Source organism: Vombatus ursinus, unplaced genomic scaffold, assembly GCF_900497805.2.
Source record: "Vombatus ursinus unplaced genomic scaffold, bare-nosed wombat genome assembly UNPS02014909.1, whole genome shotgun sequence".
Taxonomy (NCBI): domain Eukaryota; kingdom Metazoa; phylum Chordata; class Mammalia; order Diprotodontia; family Vombatidae; genus Vombatus; species Vombatus ursinus.
The window spans coordinates 2,626,878-2,645,592 of NW_020954687.1; the positions used below are offsets into that span (position 1 = coordinate 2,626,878).

The following is an 18,715-nucleotide window of genomic DNA, read 5'->3' on the forward strand; positions in this document are numbered from 1 at the left end:
CTGCCCACACCCTGGTCCCTTCCCTCAAGGAGTGTCAGTCTAGTTACCAATCTATAGGCACCTCAACCCTCAGGAGCTATAACCAGTGCCCCCGGACTTGACCCGTTCTTCTGGACGGAGGCCACCTAATGCTATTCCACCCTTATACCTATTTCCTGGTCCTCTCACATGTAGCCAGCCAGCCATCCGGAATCTGAGCATGCTAGGGACTCTGCAACATATTCTCATCATGCCAGCACATATTTAGAACGATGCCTGGCACATAGTAGACACTAATTGGTATGTATTGATTATTGATTGGCTGATTGATCTGCAGCCTGCAAACCTGTCCAGCCCTGGAACTTCTATTCCATGTCAGTAGGGATTTCTCCTCAGACTTCCAGATCCCTCCTCCATACACCCTCCTTCGGTTCATTCTCTTTGCCTTCCTTCGAATATTCTCCAGTTCCCTCTGTGTCCTGCTCATTTCTGGTCCTCCCAATTCCCATTCTCTTCTCGCAGCCCTCTCTTTCACACGGTGGCCTTCTCCCTCCAGCACACACACATCCCCCACTTATTTGCCACATGAAGGTGCATTTTAGCCATCAAGTTAGGGAGCTAATGACGGGAGTGGTGCCTCCTCCAGGATGTTCCTACCCCCTTTTCTTCATATCCCAAATGGAGCTCTGTTAGGGAAAGGGAGGGAAAATAAGCATTTAGTTTGTACCAGGCTCTGCACTGAGTGCTTTATAAATATTATCTCATTTGATCCTCACAACAACCCTGCAAGGAAGGTGCTGTTGTTATCCTCATTTTAAGTTGAAGAAACTGAGGCAAATGGACATTAAGTGACTTGCCCAGGGTCACACAGCTAATAAATATCTGAGAACAGATTTGAACTTGGGTCTTTCGGACTCCAGGTCTAACAAGGCTCTATCCACTCTGCCACCAAGCTGCTAGAGCCAAAGGGTACCTTCATCTATCTAATCCAATCTGAGAAAAGCATCTACTATGTGCCAGGCACTGTTCTAAATATGCGCTGGCATGATGAGAATACGTTGCAGAGTCCCTAGCATGCTCAGATTCGGGGTGGCTGGCTGGCTACATGTGAGAGGACCAGGAAATAGGGATAAGGGTAGAGTAGCATTAGGTGGGCTCCGTCCAGAAGAACAGGCCAAGTCCAGGGTCACCAATTCACTGGTTGCAGATCCTGAGGGATGAGGTGAATTTAGATCGGTAACTACACTACAACTCAAGAGCAAGGACCAGGGTGTGGGCAGATGGGCAGCAGGGTACAGGGTGTATGTGTGTGTACATGAGTGTGTACATGCATGTATGTGTGCGTATATGTGTGTGCGTGTGCATATCGGTGTGTATGTACACATGTGTACGTGTGTATATAGTGGGATGAAGTGATTCACTTAACCAGGTTCACACAGCGAGTTAACAGCACAGAGCCATGCATCTGTCGCGCCTCCATTACACCGCCCCACCTTTGTCCGGAGCCCCGGGCTCTAGTTCTGAGGCTCAGCCCCTGCGCCTCTTTCCGCCCCAGGCACCATGGAGTGCTACACAGAGGAGAAGGCCAACAAGATCAAGGCGGACTACGAGAAGCGTCTGCGGGAGATGAACCGCGACCTACAGAAGTTGCAGGCAGCCCAGAAAGAGCATGCCCGGCTGCTCAAGAACCAGTCCCGTTACGAGAGGGAGCTGAAGAAGCTCCAGGCCGAGGTGGCAGAGATGAAGAAGGCCAAGGTAAGGAGAGGGCACAGGGAACGAGGGGGGAGGCGCCCCGAATGGGAGCTAGGAACAGCGCGGGGAGTGTGTTTTCCTGCTGGTTTGCGTTTCACCAGAATGTCATTGCTGCCTATTCATGTAATTCCTCCCAAATTTCTGACCTTTGGTTCCTGCTGTGGGGGGCTGGGGTGCCTGTGGCCGAGGTTGTTACTCGTTGGCTCTGGCTGCAAGGAGAGGCTTCTCTGAAGAAGACTTGGCTTCACTTTCAGAGTGCTCTGGTCTCTGGCGTGCCCTGCTGGCTCTTGCTCTCTTTCTGACTTGGCCCATGCCTTCTACCTGGTCTTCAGCCACCAGCTTCTCTGTACTTTCCATCTCCTACTTGCTTGTCTTTGACTATTGGCTCTTCTCCTCTTCTCCCCGCCTGCCCTACTCAGCCCCATTTTGAGACTGGGTCTCCTTAGCTCAACGAGGCTGGAAATGCAGTGAGCGCTCATGGCTTCGAACCCTCTCCTGATGGGCGTAGGAGCTTTGCTCTTCTCTGATTCTGACCTAGGCCAGTTTACCCTCCTTTCCGAGTCTCACCGTGGCTCAGCATCCTGGTGTGGGAACTTGGTAAGGACATCCAATTGGCCCAGACCACTGAAGCTCAGAACTCCTGAGCCCAGGCAGTCCACCAGCCTCAGCCTGCCTGAGTCCTTCTGTGGCTCCTCCGCCCTATCTTGCCTCAGGGCATGATGGCTGCTCCAGCAAACAGTGGGGGTCTTTGAATTAGCAAAAGTTCTTTTTCTCAGTGGTCCTCAGACCAACCCTTCAGAGCACATCTGAATATGCCTAATGATGAATTTGAGTGGGGACAGCCTTCCCTCAGATACTTGGATCTCTCCTTTGCCACTGATGACATCATGATTGATAATATTAATGACTTTGTCCAGGGCATAGTCAGACTTTATGGGTGTTGTGTACAGGCAGGTATACCCAGTGCACTGCTCAGTTTCTCTCTGGTGGCGAACCTGGAATGGACAATGATGCAGTTTTCCATCACGGCCTAAGATACTAGGGATGAATTCTCCTGGTTCAAGCAGCTAGCCGCTTCTGAGATACACAGCAACTTTATCACCTTGTCAAAGCAGGTCTCCTGAGAGAACTGATGGAATGAGCCTGAAAGAAGCCAGGCAGATGCCTCCACAGTGAGACTTCTAGTCACCTGACATGACCCTTCTCCCTCCTGTCATGGTGGTGGATGATCTTTGAGCTTGACTTACAGATTTGGAGATAGGTGCCAGTGACAGGGAACACTATTCTAGACAGCAAGGAAAGTCTTCAATAGTTTGGTCTAATAAGTACTGCTCTTGGAAGAGTTCCTTGCTTTCAATTCATCAGCCAACATTTTTTAATGTATTTTTATTTATTTCACTATATATTTCCAATTTTATTTTAAAAAATTTTAACATTCATTTTTTAAAATTTTGAGTTTCAAATTCTTTCCCTCCATCTCTCCCCTTGCCCAACCTTCGAGAAGGCAAGCAACATGATATCAGTTATACATGTGAAGTCATACAAAACATATTTCCTTATTAACCATGTTGCAAAAGAAAACAAACAAAATAAAACAATAAAAACAAAGAGAGTAAAAAAAGTATGCTTCAATTTGCATTCAGAGTTCATCTGTTCTATCTCTGGACATAGCATTTTTTTAATCATGGGACCTTTGGAATTGTCATGAAGCATTGTCTTGGTCTTTCATAGTTGATCACCTTTACAATATTACTATTATTAGGTACAGTGTTTTCCTGGTTCTATTCACTTCACATCAGTTCATCTAGATCTTCCCAGGTTTTTCTGAAACTATCCTGCTCATCATTTCTTATAGCACAATAGTATTCCATCATATTCGTATACCACAACTTGTTCATCCATTCCCCAATTTATGGGCATTCACTTGATTTCCAATTCTTTGCCACTTCAAAAAAAAAAGCTGCTATAAATATATTTGTACAAATAGGTCCATTTCCCTTTTCTTTGATCCCTTTGGGATACAAAACTGGTAGCGGTATTGCTGGTCCAACAGCCGATATTTATTAAGGGCCTACTGTGTGTCAGGCACTGTCACAGTTCTTGCCCTCAAGGAGCTTACCTTCTACCACCTACATTTGTGCAAGCTCTATTAAGATTAGCACCTGGACATCCCCACGGCAACCTGATCAATGAATTCACTGCCTGTGGTAGTTACGAGTGGCTCCAAGGAATTGGCAAGTTTTATGGACAAGGAGTTCACAAAAATCTATGGATTAGATAGACCTCTTTGGAGGTGAAGCCTGATGAGGTTTTGTTTGTTTGTTTGTTTTTTAGGCAATTGGGGTTAAGTGACTTGCCCAGGGTCACACAGCTAGTAAGTGTCAAGTGTTTGGTCTGAGGCCGGATTTGAACTCAGGTCCTCCTGACTTCAGGCCGGTGCTCTAGCCACTGCACCACCTAGCTGCCCCTAGCCTGATGAGGTTTGAGCAGGTGTTAGAGCTATAAGCCTGTGAGAAGCACCTGGGGAGATCCATTACCCCAAGATATCACCTAAGGCAAAGAAAGAAATGGTTCTCCCATGCCCCAAGTCAGAAGCTAGGTCATAGTCCTTGAAGGTCAAGAAGGCAGTGTCGAAAGAAAGGTGTACATAGTCATAAAAAGTAGAAAATCTAAACATCTCCCATCTTCCAATGACCCAAGACACGTTGGCTTTGATCATAGCCCAGATATCCTTGGAAAAGTGCCATAGAAGAAACAAGCTTGATCACTCTGCCATTATCATTACCCTTGACCACTGAGCTTTCCATGAAGAAGACTGAAGACAGCAATGCCCTGGTATTCATCATAGATGTCAGAGTCAACAAAATCATCAAGCAAGCAATACATCAGTGTGGCCAAAGTCAAATCTGTCCTGATAGAGAGAAGGACAATGTCTGCCTATGATGCCCCAGATCAGGATGCTCTGGATGTTGGCAACAAAAATAAACTCTATCCAACTTGCCTGTTCCATATACAATAAAGTTTGTATATGCATTAGAGAGAGACAGAGACAGAGACAGAGAGAGAGAGAAAGAGAGAAAGATATATATAAATTATATATATATATAGATATATATATATATAGAGAGAGAGAGAGAGAGAGAAAGAAAAGGGGCAGCTAGGTGGCTCAGTGGATATAGCACCGACCCTGCAGTCAGGAGGACCTGAGTTCAAATCTGACCTCAGACCAAACACTTGACACTTACTAGCTGTATGACCCTGGGCAAGTCACTTAACCCCAATTGCCTAAAAAAAAAAGAGAGAGAGAGAGAGAAAATTCAACTTAAGACTCTCCAAATACTCCAAGGATTTTCTTGCCCCAGTAGAGGGAGTTTGTGACAAGGAAAAAGTGCTCCTGCTGATCACAGGAATGCCATGAGCATTTCTTCTTCCTTCTTGTCTGGACCCCACACTCTCAGGGATCTTGGCTGATGGCTTATGACCCAGCCATCTTCTAGATCTAGCATCTGGGCCACCATCTCCAGCAGCCTCACCAACTTCCAGGCTGTGTGTCTGCAAAGAACATTCCTAAGAAGGCCGAAAAACAAAGCAATGGGCAGCCTGTTTCCTCAGGATAGTCTTGGCTATTGCACAGAGTATCTCATTTTTATGTAAAACACCAGGAGCTCCAAAAGTTATTTAAAATTTTCAAACAAAGCCAAGCACACTTCTCTCTATCAGTACTTCACTCTGGTGCCTAGCAGCTCTTAAGACCATAGTCACTCAGTTTGGGGCCCTGAGCTTGCGTCCTGAGAAAATACTTTTGTTTCAACCTAAATTTGAGTTTAATCACCCATCCACACTGGCCAGATGTCCCCAGAAGTCTCCTTAGAAAGGATGGTGTGTTGTGGCTGTATATTAGTTTTAGGGCACTTTTCCAAATTCCTGTGACAAACTGGTGACCTCCTCACTCATCATGGAGCTGTCACAACAGCTGCTTAGCATAAGGTGGTCCACCAAATTGGCCCTATGTGTGGCCTACAACTGAGTAAGAATTCAAAGGGGAGATGAGTTGAAAACTGCCTTTGGCATGCAATATCTGGCCATTTGGACTCTGCAGTCATTTCTGTTCAGGCTCTGCCACATTGCAACCACATTTCAGCAGGTTGTTAATGATGTACCTAGAGACTTTCTCACCTGTTTCTGCTTGAAGCTGTAGAAATGTGTGCTTGATCAGAAAGTGCAATTCTTCAGATCTGTATTCAGAGTCATCCATACCTTGGGCTGGGCAAAGGAAGCCTCTGTTCCATGGTGCTCGAGGTTAGAGAGTACTAATAGGACTTGAGGACCTTCAGAAAAAATAAATCGACTTAGAAATATCCAGGGAGCAAGAATGATTAGGTAAAAATTAAAAAGTTAAGAGATGGGTTGCTTCTTCCCCCCAGTCCCTATTCTGCTACCTCCCAGGGAGCTTATCCCAAGCCCACTTCCTTAGCATCAGCTTTGCAGTGTCTGGGCGCCTTTTTCACCCCCCACTAATGAATTAAGGGTCTATTTCCTGCTACTTTGCCATCTGGTTATGGCTCTATCTGTATCCTCCAAAGGGGATTTTGTGTAGTGTCACAAGGTGGGGATAGGGTGGGGGTCAGAGTTTAGCACTTAGTGGGATCTGCATATTTCTATCATTGGTTAATAGAAGGCTCTCTACCCAGTCACGAGACTCTTGAAAAAGAGCTGGAGCCTGGTAATCCAGTCAACTTTCAAACCAACAAGTTGGCTCCATTCTTACTCTGACTTGAGTTCATCATTTGAGGGCTACATTTCAGGCCAGGTCACTGAGGCATTCCTGTCATAACAGGACAGAACTAGGAGCAATGTGTGTAAGCTGCAAAGTGAAAGATTTTGGCTCATTTAAAGGAAGAGCTTCCTAAAAATCAAAGCTGTCTGAAAACATAATGGGCTGCCTCAGGAGGTGTGATGAGTTCCCTATCACTGGAGGTCATCAAGAGACTTGAAAAGCTGCCAGGATGTAATAGAGAGGATTCCTGCCTGAGTATGGGTTATATCAGGTGACCTTGGAGCTTTCTTACAACCCTGAGATTCCATGTCTATGGATACTAGGGATCTAGCAGCTTTCTGTACTTTTGTGCCTTCTCTTCCCAAGCCAAGTGTCTAGATAACTATGTTGTCTGGGAAGAGTAGTTCTTGATCATCACTTTGCCTTATGACCCCTCTGTGTCTCTTTCTCCCCTCCCCCCATTCAAATGGTACCTGATGGGCCATGAAGGATATATCCAGTCTCTTCTTGGACAGCCCATCTGTGGGTCTCTCTTTCTCCGTTAGACCAAGTCTTCATGCTAATGCTCTGTCACCCTTCTGTAGGTGGCCTTGATGAAGCAAATGAGGGAGGAGCAGCAACGGAGGCGGCTGGTAGAAACCAAGAGGAACAGGGAAATAGCACAGCTCAAGAAGGAGCAACGGCGGCAGGAGGTGAGGGGGTCCCACTTGTCTTCTCCCACCACCACCCACCCCAATTCATGTGCACAGATAGTTCTTCGTGAGCTCCTCCTGCTCACCCCCTGAGCCTTCAGTCGTTGAGAATTCAGAAGGAGCTAGTGCTTAGGGGGGGCCCTGGTGAGAAGGAACATCTCTGCTTTTGATCTGAATGGGTAGGAAGATGAGCGAACAAGTCTGCAAAATTGGGAGTCTGAGAGCAGCCACAGGAAATGACCAAGAATGACCCAATTAGCTATAGTTTTCCATTGAAAAGAAATTACCCTAATTCATAGCATTGTGAGTAATGGAAATATATTTAGGTTCTAACATTGTTCAGGAAGTCAACTCTTGTGATTAAGTCAACTGCAGGACCTGTGTGACCTTAGACAAGTAGCCATTTACTTATTACCCCTCTGGGATTTGGTTTGCTCATTTGCAAAATGAAGTATTTCAACAAGGTGAACTCTGAGGTCCCTATTAGCCCTAGAATCCCTACCTATGCCATAGGGTAGCTGTGAGCATTAGATGATATGTATGAAAGCACTTTGTAAACTCTAAAGCACTAGATAAATATAAGAAACTGTCATTGTGATTTCAGTATAAAGAGAGTGGGACTTTATTGATCAACTAAGGTCCTTCTTAGCCCCGACTGGTAAAGGAGAGAGCAACTAGTAACCAGTATGCCATATGGGAAGTAGCCTGGAGAAGAGAAGACTTAGGGGGTGGAGGATGGAAGAGCTGTCTTCTAATATTTGATGGGATGTCATGTGAAGGGTGCCCCAATGGGCAGAATGAGGAGTGGGAAGATAAAAGTTACCAAGATTCAGATTTCAGTTTAATAGGAAGAAAAACTTCCTGACTATTATTAGACCAGTTCCAACGTGCAATGGACTGTCTTCAAGCAATATTTGGGTTACTGGCTCTTTTAAAGGGGAAATTCTCATGTGGGTCTCTGAGGTTCCTTCTGGCTGATTTATAATATGTGTGAGGACCACTGTCCCTAAGCCACCAGGCTCCCCCTGCTGACCAAGGGCAGCCATTCTTTCAGTAAAGGTTCCCTCCCAACTGCAGGAATAATAACTCAGAGAAGATTCTTGGGCTGTTTGGAAGGAAGTAGAAAGTAAGCTCCCTGAAGGCAGATGATTTTGTCATTGAATCTCCAGTGTCCAGCCCAGAGCTTGACACATAATTAGTGCTCAGTTGGATGAATGAAGGGATTTCAGAGAGAACTCTGGATGATAGAACTGCGGAATGTGAAACTAGAAGGGTCTTTAGAGACTCTCTCATTTTACCAAGGAAGGAACTTTAGTCCAAAGAACTACACAGTGACCTTCCCAAGATCACATAGCTAGTTAGTAGGGCCTTTGAAGCCATTATGGCATTATCACGGGCAAATCAAATCTATAAGTCTCGGGTCCCAGGGAAGGACGAGGATGTGCTCTCTCCTCAAGTCCAAGTCTTGCACACAGGTACAAGCTGGGTAATGGATATGCCTTCCATTAAGGAAGTAATTCTCTAAATGGATGTGGTGGGGGGAGTCAGAGTTCTATGGAAGAAGACCCATGTTAGAGCATGAGCTGCAACTGGCCCTCTGTGAAACTCAAGTTTCCCTCTCTGTAGAGATGAAGAGAGGCCTCCCTGTTGCACTCTCTACAACAACCCGGTGAACTTAGAGTGCTTTGAGATCCCAAGTGCCAGTTCTCTCACCCTTGACCTCCTTCTCCCATACAGTTTCAGATCCGGGCTCTGGAATCTCAGAAGCGCCAGCAGGAGATGGTGTTGAGGAGAAAAACCCAGGAGGTGAGCTCATCCCAGTGGGGCTGGGCAGGAATCCCACCCAGAAACACCCCCTTTCCTCTTCCTTTCTATCTACCACTACCACCACCACCACTGAGGTGGCTGTTGCTGAAAGGGGCTATTCCCCAATTCTAGAGTTTGGAAGGGAAGTTCCTTTTGACTTTGGGAACAGTTCTTCCCTATTCTGGGGTCCATGGGTATTCCTGGGCAGGGCTGCTGGTCTCTTACCAGTAGTGTCAGAGCTGTTGACTCAGAGATAACAGATATTCATTTGCATATTGTGGTGGGAATCATTTGCACATTTATTTTTTGCTGTATATCAAAGACAGACATTCCCCAGGTTCTTTCTCTGCCCCAGCCCTAGATCTAATTTGGATAAATGACCAGGTGGTTTCACTAGGCCTGCAATGAAAGCACGTTGATTGATTTATTATTCTAGCTATCCCTGGGGCCCATTATCAGAAGCTTGGGCTCGTTGGACTGCCTCTGTCCCCTCTCCCCAGGCCTTTTCCATGCCTCTTTGTCTGCCCCAGTGGGATTGCTGAAGAGTGTGAGAAGCCCACGGGGTCTCCTCCTTCCTTTTAGGTGTCTGCGCTGCGACGCCTGGCCAAGCCCATGTCAGAGCGGGCGGCGGGCCGGGTAGTGACAAAGCCTCCCATGCTGGACTCGGGAGCGGAGGTGTCAGCTAGCGCCACCTCATCTGAGGCAGAGTCTGGAGCCCGATCTGTCTCAAGCATCGTGCGCCAATGGAATCGAAAGATCAACCACTTTCTGGGGGACCCAGCAACCCCGGTCAACGGCACCCGTCCTGCCAGGTCAGATTGGGTGGCTGTGAGCATTGCACATATTGTCCCTTCTGTGAGGTCAGAGTAGAAACCCACCAGAACTATATTAGCCTCCTTTCTTTTTTTTTTTTCTTTTCAAATAAAACATAAGCTCCCTGAGACCTGGGACTTTGTATCCCCATTGGCTGGAACATGGTAGATGCTTAATAAATTCTTTTTGGTTGATTGATTCTTCTTCCCCACCCCCACCTCCCAACACACCATTCTTGCTTGAGCTCCTCAGAATAGACATTGGGTTGCTTTGGCATGGGTAGAGAGGGCAGTAGGGGCAGCAGCAGCAGCTGAGATCTGGGTAGTGATGAGCCCCTCGCCGCTTTCCCTTCAGGAAGAAGTTCCAGAAGAAGGGGGCTAGCCAGAGCTTCAGCAAGGCTGCCAGGTTAAAGTGGCAGTCCCTAGAACGGCGCATCATCGACATTGTCATGCAGAGGATGACCATCGTCAACCTAGAGGCCGACATGGAAAGGCTTATCAAGGTAGAGGAGAATGGGTCCTGGTGCTGAGGTTGGGGCAAAATGCCTCGATGTCCTCCACTCCCAGTGGGAGTTTCATAAGGGCAGAGACCATCATATCTTAATTGTGTGTCCACCCCAACACCTAGCACAGTACTGTGCACATAGTAGGGCTGCATAAATGCCTATTGAATTGCATTGAAGGAGGCATCTGTTCATTAGAGAAAAGGCAGACATTTCTTTTTTCCCCTGCTGGGCTCCCTCTTCCCTTTGTTTTAATTCTATCTTTTCTTTTCTCCACCTTCTATTATCTAAATTCTGACTTCACTTTCTTTCCAGATTAGTCAGATTAGTTAGACTTTTCTTCATTTCCCTTTTCTCTCTCTCTTCCCCTGCCCCCCCTTTTTTTTTCTTTGAGTGGATTCTAATGATGCTGAGAAGTACCTAGAAGATTAAGCCTGAGTCGTCTAGTTAAGAGGAAGGGAAAAGGGAAGGGACAGGGTTTTATCTTTGGGCTATACATGGCTATATAGAGGCAGTATGGTATAGTGGTATAGTGGATAGAGTACTTGGCTCAAGTCAGGAAGACCTGGGTTTGATACCTGGTACATAGTAGGTGCTTAATAAATGATTATTGATTGATTGATGAAAATATCAATAATGGTGATAACCATCATCATCATCATTCTAGCTAGTATCTTTGAAGGTTAGGTAGGATTCTAATAAAATGAAAATGTGTGAGAGCTTATAGGGAGGGCATTCAAGGTAGAGGTTAGCAAAATAAGAAATGGTATAGAAGTAGGAAATTTACAGAAACTATCCAAGGAATCACTATTCCTTGGGACACAAAGCTGGAGAGGAGGTTGGGTCCAGATCTTCAATGATGGGCAGAGGATCAGCAGTATCGGCCTGGAAGGAATCTTAGTGGCCATAGAATCCACCCTCACTCCCATTTTATGGATGAAGAAACTGATGCCTAGGGAAGATAAGCAATTTCACACAGAGGCTCAGAGGAACTTAGATTTGAAACTGAAAGAGACCCAGAGGCCATCCAGGCTAACCACCTTAATTTACAATCCAGCATTCTTTCCATTCATTATGCTGTAGAAAGTCCTTTCTAACTTGTGGCTATTCTGTCAATATCTTTGGAGATGATTTCTTGACAGTTAAAAAGTCTGCATGTAAGATAATAAGGAGTTCTTCTTTCTTCTTGTTGTTTAGCCATTTCAGTTGTGTCTGACTCTATTTGAGGTTTTCTTGGCACAGATACTGGAGTGATTTGCCATTTCCTTCTCTGGCTCATTTCACAGAGGAGGAAACTGAGGCAAATAGGGTTAAATGACTTGCCCAAGATCACACACAACTGTCTGAGGCCAGATTTCAACTCAGGAAGATGAGTTTTCCTTACTCCAGGCCTGGTACTCTATGCACTATGGCACCACCTGGCTGCCCCTTTTACAGGATAGCTATAAGGAGATCCTAATTAAGGAAGATATTAACAGTTGTTTCCTTTTGTGCTACTCAATTGAAATAATCCATATAAAGTGCTTTGCAGATCTTAAAGCACTACAGAAATATTAGGACAGGAGATGGGGACCGGACCTCTGATGGCACTGATATAGGGAGCTTCTAAATGAGGAAGCTCTCTTTACCAATGCAGGAGGGCGCCTTCTCCATAATTTAGGGTCTTAGAGAGTTATTTAGAGCAGTGGTGTCAAACTCAGATAGAAACTGGGGCTACTCATCACACATAAGGATCACACATAAGGATTCCTGCAGGCCACATGTTGACTTAGAAAACCACACCTGCTTCTTCATTTCTTTTTTTGTTGGTACATCAACACATTAAAGTCCAATAAGAACCACATTTTAATCTGATTCTGCTGCACTCAAGAGTTTGTGGGCCACATGCACAAGGCAAGGCCTTGTGTTTGACACCTCTGACTTAGATCACTGAGATCATACAAAGCAAGACTTCAAGCCAGATCTCTATCCACCACACCATATAGCCCCTGAGTGATGATGATGATGGTGATAGTGATGATGACAATGGTGATGTTGATGATAATGGTGATAATGATGATGGTGGTGGTGGTGGTGATGATGAAGATGGTGATGTTGATGGTGATGATGGTAATGATGATGATGATAATGGTGATGATTGTGGTGTGGATGATGGTGATGATGATGATGAAGATGGTGATGGTGATGGTGGTGATGAATATGATGATGATGATGATGGTGGTGATGTTGATGATGATGGTGTTGGTGATGATGGTATTGGTGGTGATGACTGTGGTGCTGATGATGGTGATAATGATGATGAAGATGGTAATGTTGATAACGATAGTGAGATGATGGTTATAGTGATGATGATGGTGTTAATAATATTGGTTATGGTAATAATGATTGACCCTCTCTTCTGTTCTGGTCTCATCCATAGAAAAGGGAGGAGCTATTTCTCCTTCAGGAAACATTGAGGAGGAAGAGGGAGAGACTTCAGGAAGAGAGCCCAGAGGAGGAGAAGGGGCTACAGGAGCTGAGCGAAGAGATCGAGGTGCTAGCAGCCAATATTGACTATATCAATGACAGCATTTCTGATTGCCAGGCCACCATTGTACAGCTGGAGGAGACCAAGGTGACTATCGGGCAGGCAGTCCTCAGGGGATAGAAGGGAAGCTAAGCCCAGCTCTGTCTTCCCTTCCTGCCTCTGGGACTGACCGGGGGGCGCCATCTGCCTTTCATTTCCCTGTCCTAGGAGGAGCTCGACTCCACAGACACATCAGTGGTCATCAGCTCCTGCTCACTGGCGGAAGCCCGACTCTTGTTGGACAACTTTCTCAAGGCCTCCATTGAAAAGGTAATCACCTTCACCGTTGTCTTCTTTACCTTGTGTGCAGTGAGCCTGGGACTGGATGCTAGGGTGGTGCAGTAAGAATAATATCCTCTCTCAAATGATGAGGATGGGGAGGGGAGGAGGCGGCTCCTTATTTCATTATATGATCCAATTCTCAATTCTGCATCTTTGGACTGAAGGATAAGACGTAGGGCTAAGCCTGAAGGGTACTTGGGCTAAGAATGAGGTAGACGGAGGTACAGGAAGGGCAAGGGATATATGTATGGGAATCCATTTTGGGTACAAGCAATTTGAGCCTCAAAGAAATCACTGAATCATAGATTTAGAACAGGAAAGCACTCCAGAGGTCATCTAGTCCAACCCCCTCATTTTACAAATGAGGAACCTGAGGCCTAGAGAAGTTGAGTACTAATTGGCAAAGCTGGGATTTGAACCCAAGTCCTGTGAGTCCAAATCCAACTTGTTCCATAGTACTACACCGCCATTTTGGAACCGTGAGTTATCTTAGTGCCAGCCATACCTTCTTTGCCCTTACCTTCCCTACTCTTTTCATACTGGCATCACTGTATAAGGGACAGGTGTATTCAGGCCTTTATGGGGCTTAAAAATCTAATAAGGTAAGGAGCAGCTAGGTGGCACAGTGAATAGAGCTCCAGCCTTGGAGTCAGGAGGACCTGAGTTCAAATCCAGCCTCAGACACTTGACACTTACTAGCTGTATAACCCTGGGCAAGTCACTTAACCCTGATTGCCTCACCAAAAAGCAAAAAAAGAAAAAAAAAAAAAAAGAATCTAATAGGGGAAGTATAGCACACTATAAAATCTCTTAGAAGAAGGAAAAAAGTGACCCCAAAGACCAATTTGAGCAGAACTTAGCTACCAGTATACTGCAGCTATGCGGGGAGTGATGGGACACATAGAGGGGTGTTGAGGTCCATTGTCCTAGATGTGGGGGCCTGTCCCGAGGGGCTGAAGTGAAAAGGTTCCCTCCCTTATTTTTTTGGTAAAAACAGTCTCTCTCTCTTCCTTCCCTTTGTTTGACCCCATAATATCTAGAAAAGGAAAGGAGAACAGGACTGTCCCAAGGGAGCTGGGTTGGGGAAGGAGTCTCAGGAGGAAGGACGGTGCTTAGCACAAGCCACCCCCGGCAGGGATGGGTGACCCCTCTCTGTTCCTTCTTCACCAGGGTCTACAGGTGGCCCAGAAGGAGGCCCAGATCCGGCTGCTGGAGGGGCGGCTGAGGCAAACAGATATGAACAACTCCTCTCAGAACCATTTGATCCTGGATGCCCTTCGAGAGAAGGCCGAGGCCCACCCTGAGCTACAGGCCCTGATCCACAACATGCAGCAGGGTAAGAGGTGAAAGGAGGGCCCCCTAGCCAGGGAGCGCGAGCAGTTCACCTGCTCCATTGGTGCTTTTCCAGGGTTGGACATGGGAACCAGGGGAGCTGCTTAGCCTCACCTCCCCTTGATGCCCAGCCCAATTCCATAGAGTTATCCATTTGGTCTTAGGCAGATGGGATGGGGGAATGAAAGGGGAAACTCCCCAGTCATGGGAGATATATTCCCTCTTCCTCTAGTTCCTCTACAGCAAAAGCAATGACTTGGAGGGATGGGGACAGTTCTGGTTCTCCCCTCCTGTCCTTCCCCTCTCCCGTCTCATAACAGAGCCTTTCCTCTTCCTTTTCACAGAAAATGGATACTGCAGCACAGATGAGGAGATCTCTGAGTTCTCAGAGGGGAGGTGAGTTTCCCTGCTGGAAACCACAGGGACCCAGCTGGCAGAACATGCTGAGGGCCGGGCAAGGGGGCCACGTGGGAGTAAAGAGCAGTGGCCCTGGGCTGGGGTTGGGAGTGATCCCAAGTCCAGGAGGTTATACCCACTGCCGATGTGGATGTGATGAAGGAATGGGATAGACCCGAGCTAGTAACCTCTTTGTCTTCCCCAGCTTCTCCCAGTCCTTCACCATGAAAGGTTCTACCAGCCATGATGATTTCAAGTTCAAGGTGAGTGACTAGGGCCCCTCCTTACATCTTCTCAGCCCTTTCCACACTTTTCCAAGTTGGGTCTTCCCCACTCCCTCTTCAATTTCTGACCCAGCATGACTTCTGTCTTCTCTTTCCAGGGAGGGTTTGCCTTAGTAGCAACCATTGAAACATGTGCCCATGGGCCTAAGAAAAAGTCTTCACAGTAATAGCAATACTGATAATAGCAGAGCACATTATTCATTTGAGCCTCACTAAAACCCCATGAGATAGATAATACAAGAACAATGATGCCCATTTTGCAAATAGGTAAACTGAGGCTCAGAGAGGTTGTGACCTGTCCACAGTCACATAGCTAGTGTTAGAGGTGAGGTTCAGACCTGGGTCTTTTTGACTCCAAGTTCAGTGCTCTGTCCACTCCACTGTACTACCACAGTGGTAGCCATAGCTAAGCTCTATCCCTGAAGTCATTGCCCAGTGGTGTTCCGTGGTGAATCACCAATCCTCAGAAACTCTACCCTGGAAGTTTTCATCCTTAACTCTGCCTTCATGAGTATGTGATCATCCCACTAAGTAGACCTGCTCTCACCCTGTTCCTCTGCAGGGGGAGCCCAAGCTGTCTGCTCAAATGAAGGCGGTGTCAGCTGAGTGCCTGGGTCCCCCACTGGACATCTCCACCAAGAACATCACTAAGTCTCTGGCCTCACTTGTGGAGATCAAGGAGGACGGTGTGGGCTTCTCCGTCCGAGACCCGTACTACCGAGATAAGGTCTCACGCACCATCAGCCTACCCACCCGCGGCAGCACCTTGTAAGGACAAGAAGAGGGACTGGGGAGGGAAGGTGAGAGGGAAGATATCTGCTCCTGGGGGTTTGGGAACCCTCTTGGGCTCATTGTACTTTTATCCACCTGTTCTAGTCCTCGGCAATCCCGAGGCTCTGACACCTCGCCTCTCACCCGGAGGAAGTCCTATGACCGAGGGCAACCTATCAGGTAGGGGAGTAGGACTATAGCCCGCACTAAATCATCCATATCGTGCATTGTACCTTTCGTGGGAGGTTATCTACTTCGTGCACCATCCCAGGCAGATTTTTAAATCCTGGCACAGTCTCTCTGTCACCTAGCTGCCTTGGGGGACAATAGGTGCCCCCTCACTGGGGGGGGGGGGCTGGATGACCATGGGTCGAGTGGGTTGCCAATGGGTTTCATGTTCAGGAATAAGCTGGATCAGACAACCCTTTCAGCTCTTGAGATGTCCCTGATCTATCTTCCTATCCTTACCAGTCATGGACGCAGAGAATGTGAATTAATTTTCATACTGACCTAACCCATACCTAATTAAAAATGTAAACCTGCTTCTCAAAAGTCATTTCATGGGTGTCAGCTATAAATGGCTTTTGCATTATGTAGTGCTTGAGATTACTTTTTTTTTTTTTAAACTATTTTGCCTCTGGTCTTTTCCATTAATGCAGGTCTATAAGAAGTGCCCTAATCCTCAGATCTGATTACTTTTCTGAGGTTTCTTTAGGGCCTTGCATTGGGAACTCAGGAGCCAAAGAGGAGAAATACAGGTTAAGTCAGTCCCTACCCGGCCAACATGGTAACCTCTCGTGATGCCAACCCATAGGTGCCAACACTTTTAAGAGCAGTGAGATATCCCCAAATGGGTCATCATGGTGAGGACTGGTATATATGTGGTGATATTAACCTCTAGGGTTTGGTGATATAGAACCAGACACTGTCAGAGCTGAAAGGGACCCTAGGGATTATCTCATTCCCTTATTCTCCAGATGAAGAAGCTGAGGTCCGGAGAGTCACACAGTAAGCTAGTGGTAGAACCAGGATTCAAATCCAGAAATCCAGGTCTCTGGCCCATCAGTCTTTCAGTTGAACCCCACCGTCTTTCTTGCCTGTTGTCTGGGAGGGCCAGGAGAGAGACGAGATGGCTCAGCAACCCGAGCCTCCATCCACTTTCTCCTCCAAATATAACCTCAAATGCCTAGGTGCCTTCTGAGCAGCCCTGAGAGGTGAGCTACGTACACAAAGGAGTGTTCTCCTCTCCTCGGTGTTTCATTGCACTCAAGACGACGAAGAAAATGGACTTAAAATGCAGTCTGAGAGGTTTAGGCTAGACGCTGAGCTCTTACTGGATGTGTTTCTGGTTTTTGTGGTTTTAGTCCAGACCTGTGATTTTTTCATTGTAGACAACTCTAAAAGAGGAGATCCGTTTGATCAATGCGGCCCAGCAGCTCATCTATAACTTCCAGTCTTAGAGACAGACCTCCCTGGGGTACCAATAGGTTAAGGGACTTGCCCGTGGCCACATGGCTAATACGTGTCACAGGCTGAGCTGGATGACCCCAGGGTCATCTGTTCTATTCCATGCTGCCTCTCAGACATTATTGTGAAGTTTTCTCACCATAAGAAGTCAATGTTAGACTCAGGAAGAGGCAGCAGGGTGTAATAGGTAATAATAATGATAATAATAATAATAATAACGCTGCTTTGGAATCAGGGTCTAAATTCAGCCTCTGACATATGCCATCTGGGTAACCCTGGACAAACCACCCGCAGACAGCTCTCAAGACCCTAAGTTGTAAAGCAGTTGGCGTGGGGAAAGGGAGTCCTCTACACTGGGTAAAGAGGACACAGAAAGATTAGATTCCGTGTAAGGCAGACCTTCCTAACAATCAGAGCTATTCCAGAAGGGAACAGGATGCCTTGGAAGGTAGTGAGTTCCCATGTTCTGCTCCTGGCCCCACTCCAGGTCCTCGGACATGGCCTTCACACCCCCTTCGTCCCCCCCTACGCGGCCCCGCAATGACCGCAACGTCTTCTCTCGCCTCACCAGCAATCAGAGCCAGGGGTCAGCACTGGACAAGTAAGAGCTGGGGCCTCAGGGGCTCAAGGGCTGGGATCCAGGGGGAGGAGGGGGCAACACTGGGGGAGGAGGGGAGAGGAAGCTGAACCTGGGTTAGATCCCAGGGACAAACAAGGAATTAAATCCCCTTCTCTCCCCCTTCCTTTCCCTCCCTGCCCTTCCTCCAGGTTCCCAGGGCCCCTTCTGAAGCATAAGGTCCTCATGTCCCTCCTAATGTCATCTGTCCTCTCTGGAGACTATTCAGGTCCTACTCTTGTCCTCTGGTATAGGATGGTAGGAGGGGAGGAGAAGAAAATTTGAGAGTTACACCTCACCCTGTTCTGGGCCTGGCCCACAGGGAGTGTGCCCTTTGACCCCTCTTCAATGCAGACTTTGGGCCCCTCTCTGGTCCTTCAGCATCAGATGACCATGGCAGTGGTCCCCACTGTTCAATGGTGGGACTTTAAGTACTAGAACCTTCTGTCCCTCCTTTGTCTCTAAGACAAATGCTTCGACAGGACTCTTTAGACCTCCGTGATGTGTTTCATAGGTTGCCAGCAGAAAAGGGGCTCCTTTGGTAGGTGCCGGTGCCAGTGCAGGGCAAAATCTGCTCTACTTTCTTTAAATCTATGCCTTGGTTACCCCAACCCCATGGTGCACTTGGTCTCTGTCTCACAGACTGAGAAGTGAGGAAATCTGCCACCATGATGGGTGGT

General features: G+C 47.0%; 1 protein-coding gene across 3 annotated transcripts in view; it reads left to right on the top strand.

Moving 5' to 3' along the window:
* Positions 1–18,715, top strand: part of KIF21B (kinesin family member 21B) — a 70,912-nt gene that overhangs the window by 35,747 nt on the left and 16,450 nt on the right. For 2 of the 3 annotated variants that reach the window (XM_027843426.1, XM_027843427.1), the window contains exons 15-27: positions 1,535–1,734; positions 7,093–7,200; positions 8,938–9,006; positions 9,589–9,818; positions 10,174–10,321; positions 12,741–12,935; positions 13,056–13,157; positions 14,340–14,505; positions 14,846–14,897; positions 15,103–15,160; positions 15,744–15,949; positions 16,058–16,132; positions 17,907–18,020. In XM_027843426.1, coding sequence (XP_027699227.1) covers positions 1,535–1,734; positions 7,093–7,200; positions 8,938–9,006; positions 9,589–9,818; positions 10,174–10,321; positions 12,741–12,935; positions 13,056–13,157; positions 14,340–14,505; positions 14,846–14,897; positions 15,103–15,160; positions 15,744–15,949; positions 16,058–16,132; positions 17,907–18,020 — 1,723 coding nt within the window. The remainder of the gene's footprint in view (positions 1–1,534; positions 1,735–7,092; positions 7,201–8,937; positions 9,007–9,588; positions 9,819–10,173; positions 10,322–12,740; positions 12,936–13,055; positions 13,158–14,339; positions 14,506–14,845; positions 14,898–15,102; positions 15,161–15,743; positions 15,950–16,057; positions 16,133–17,906; positions 18,021–18,715) is intronic. The other variant, XM_027843428.1, reaches the window with a different exon arrangement.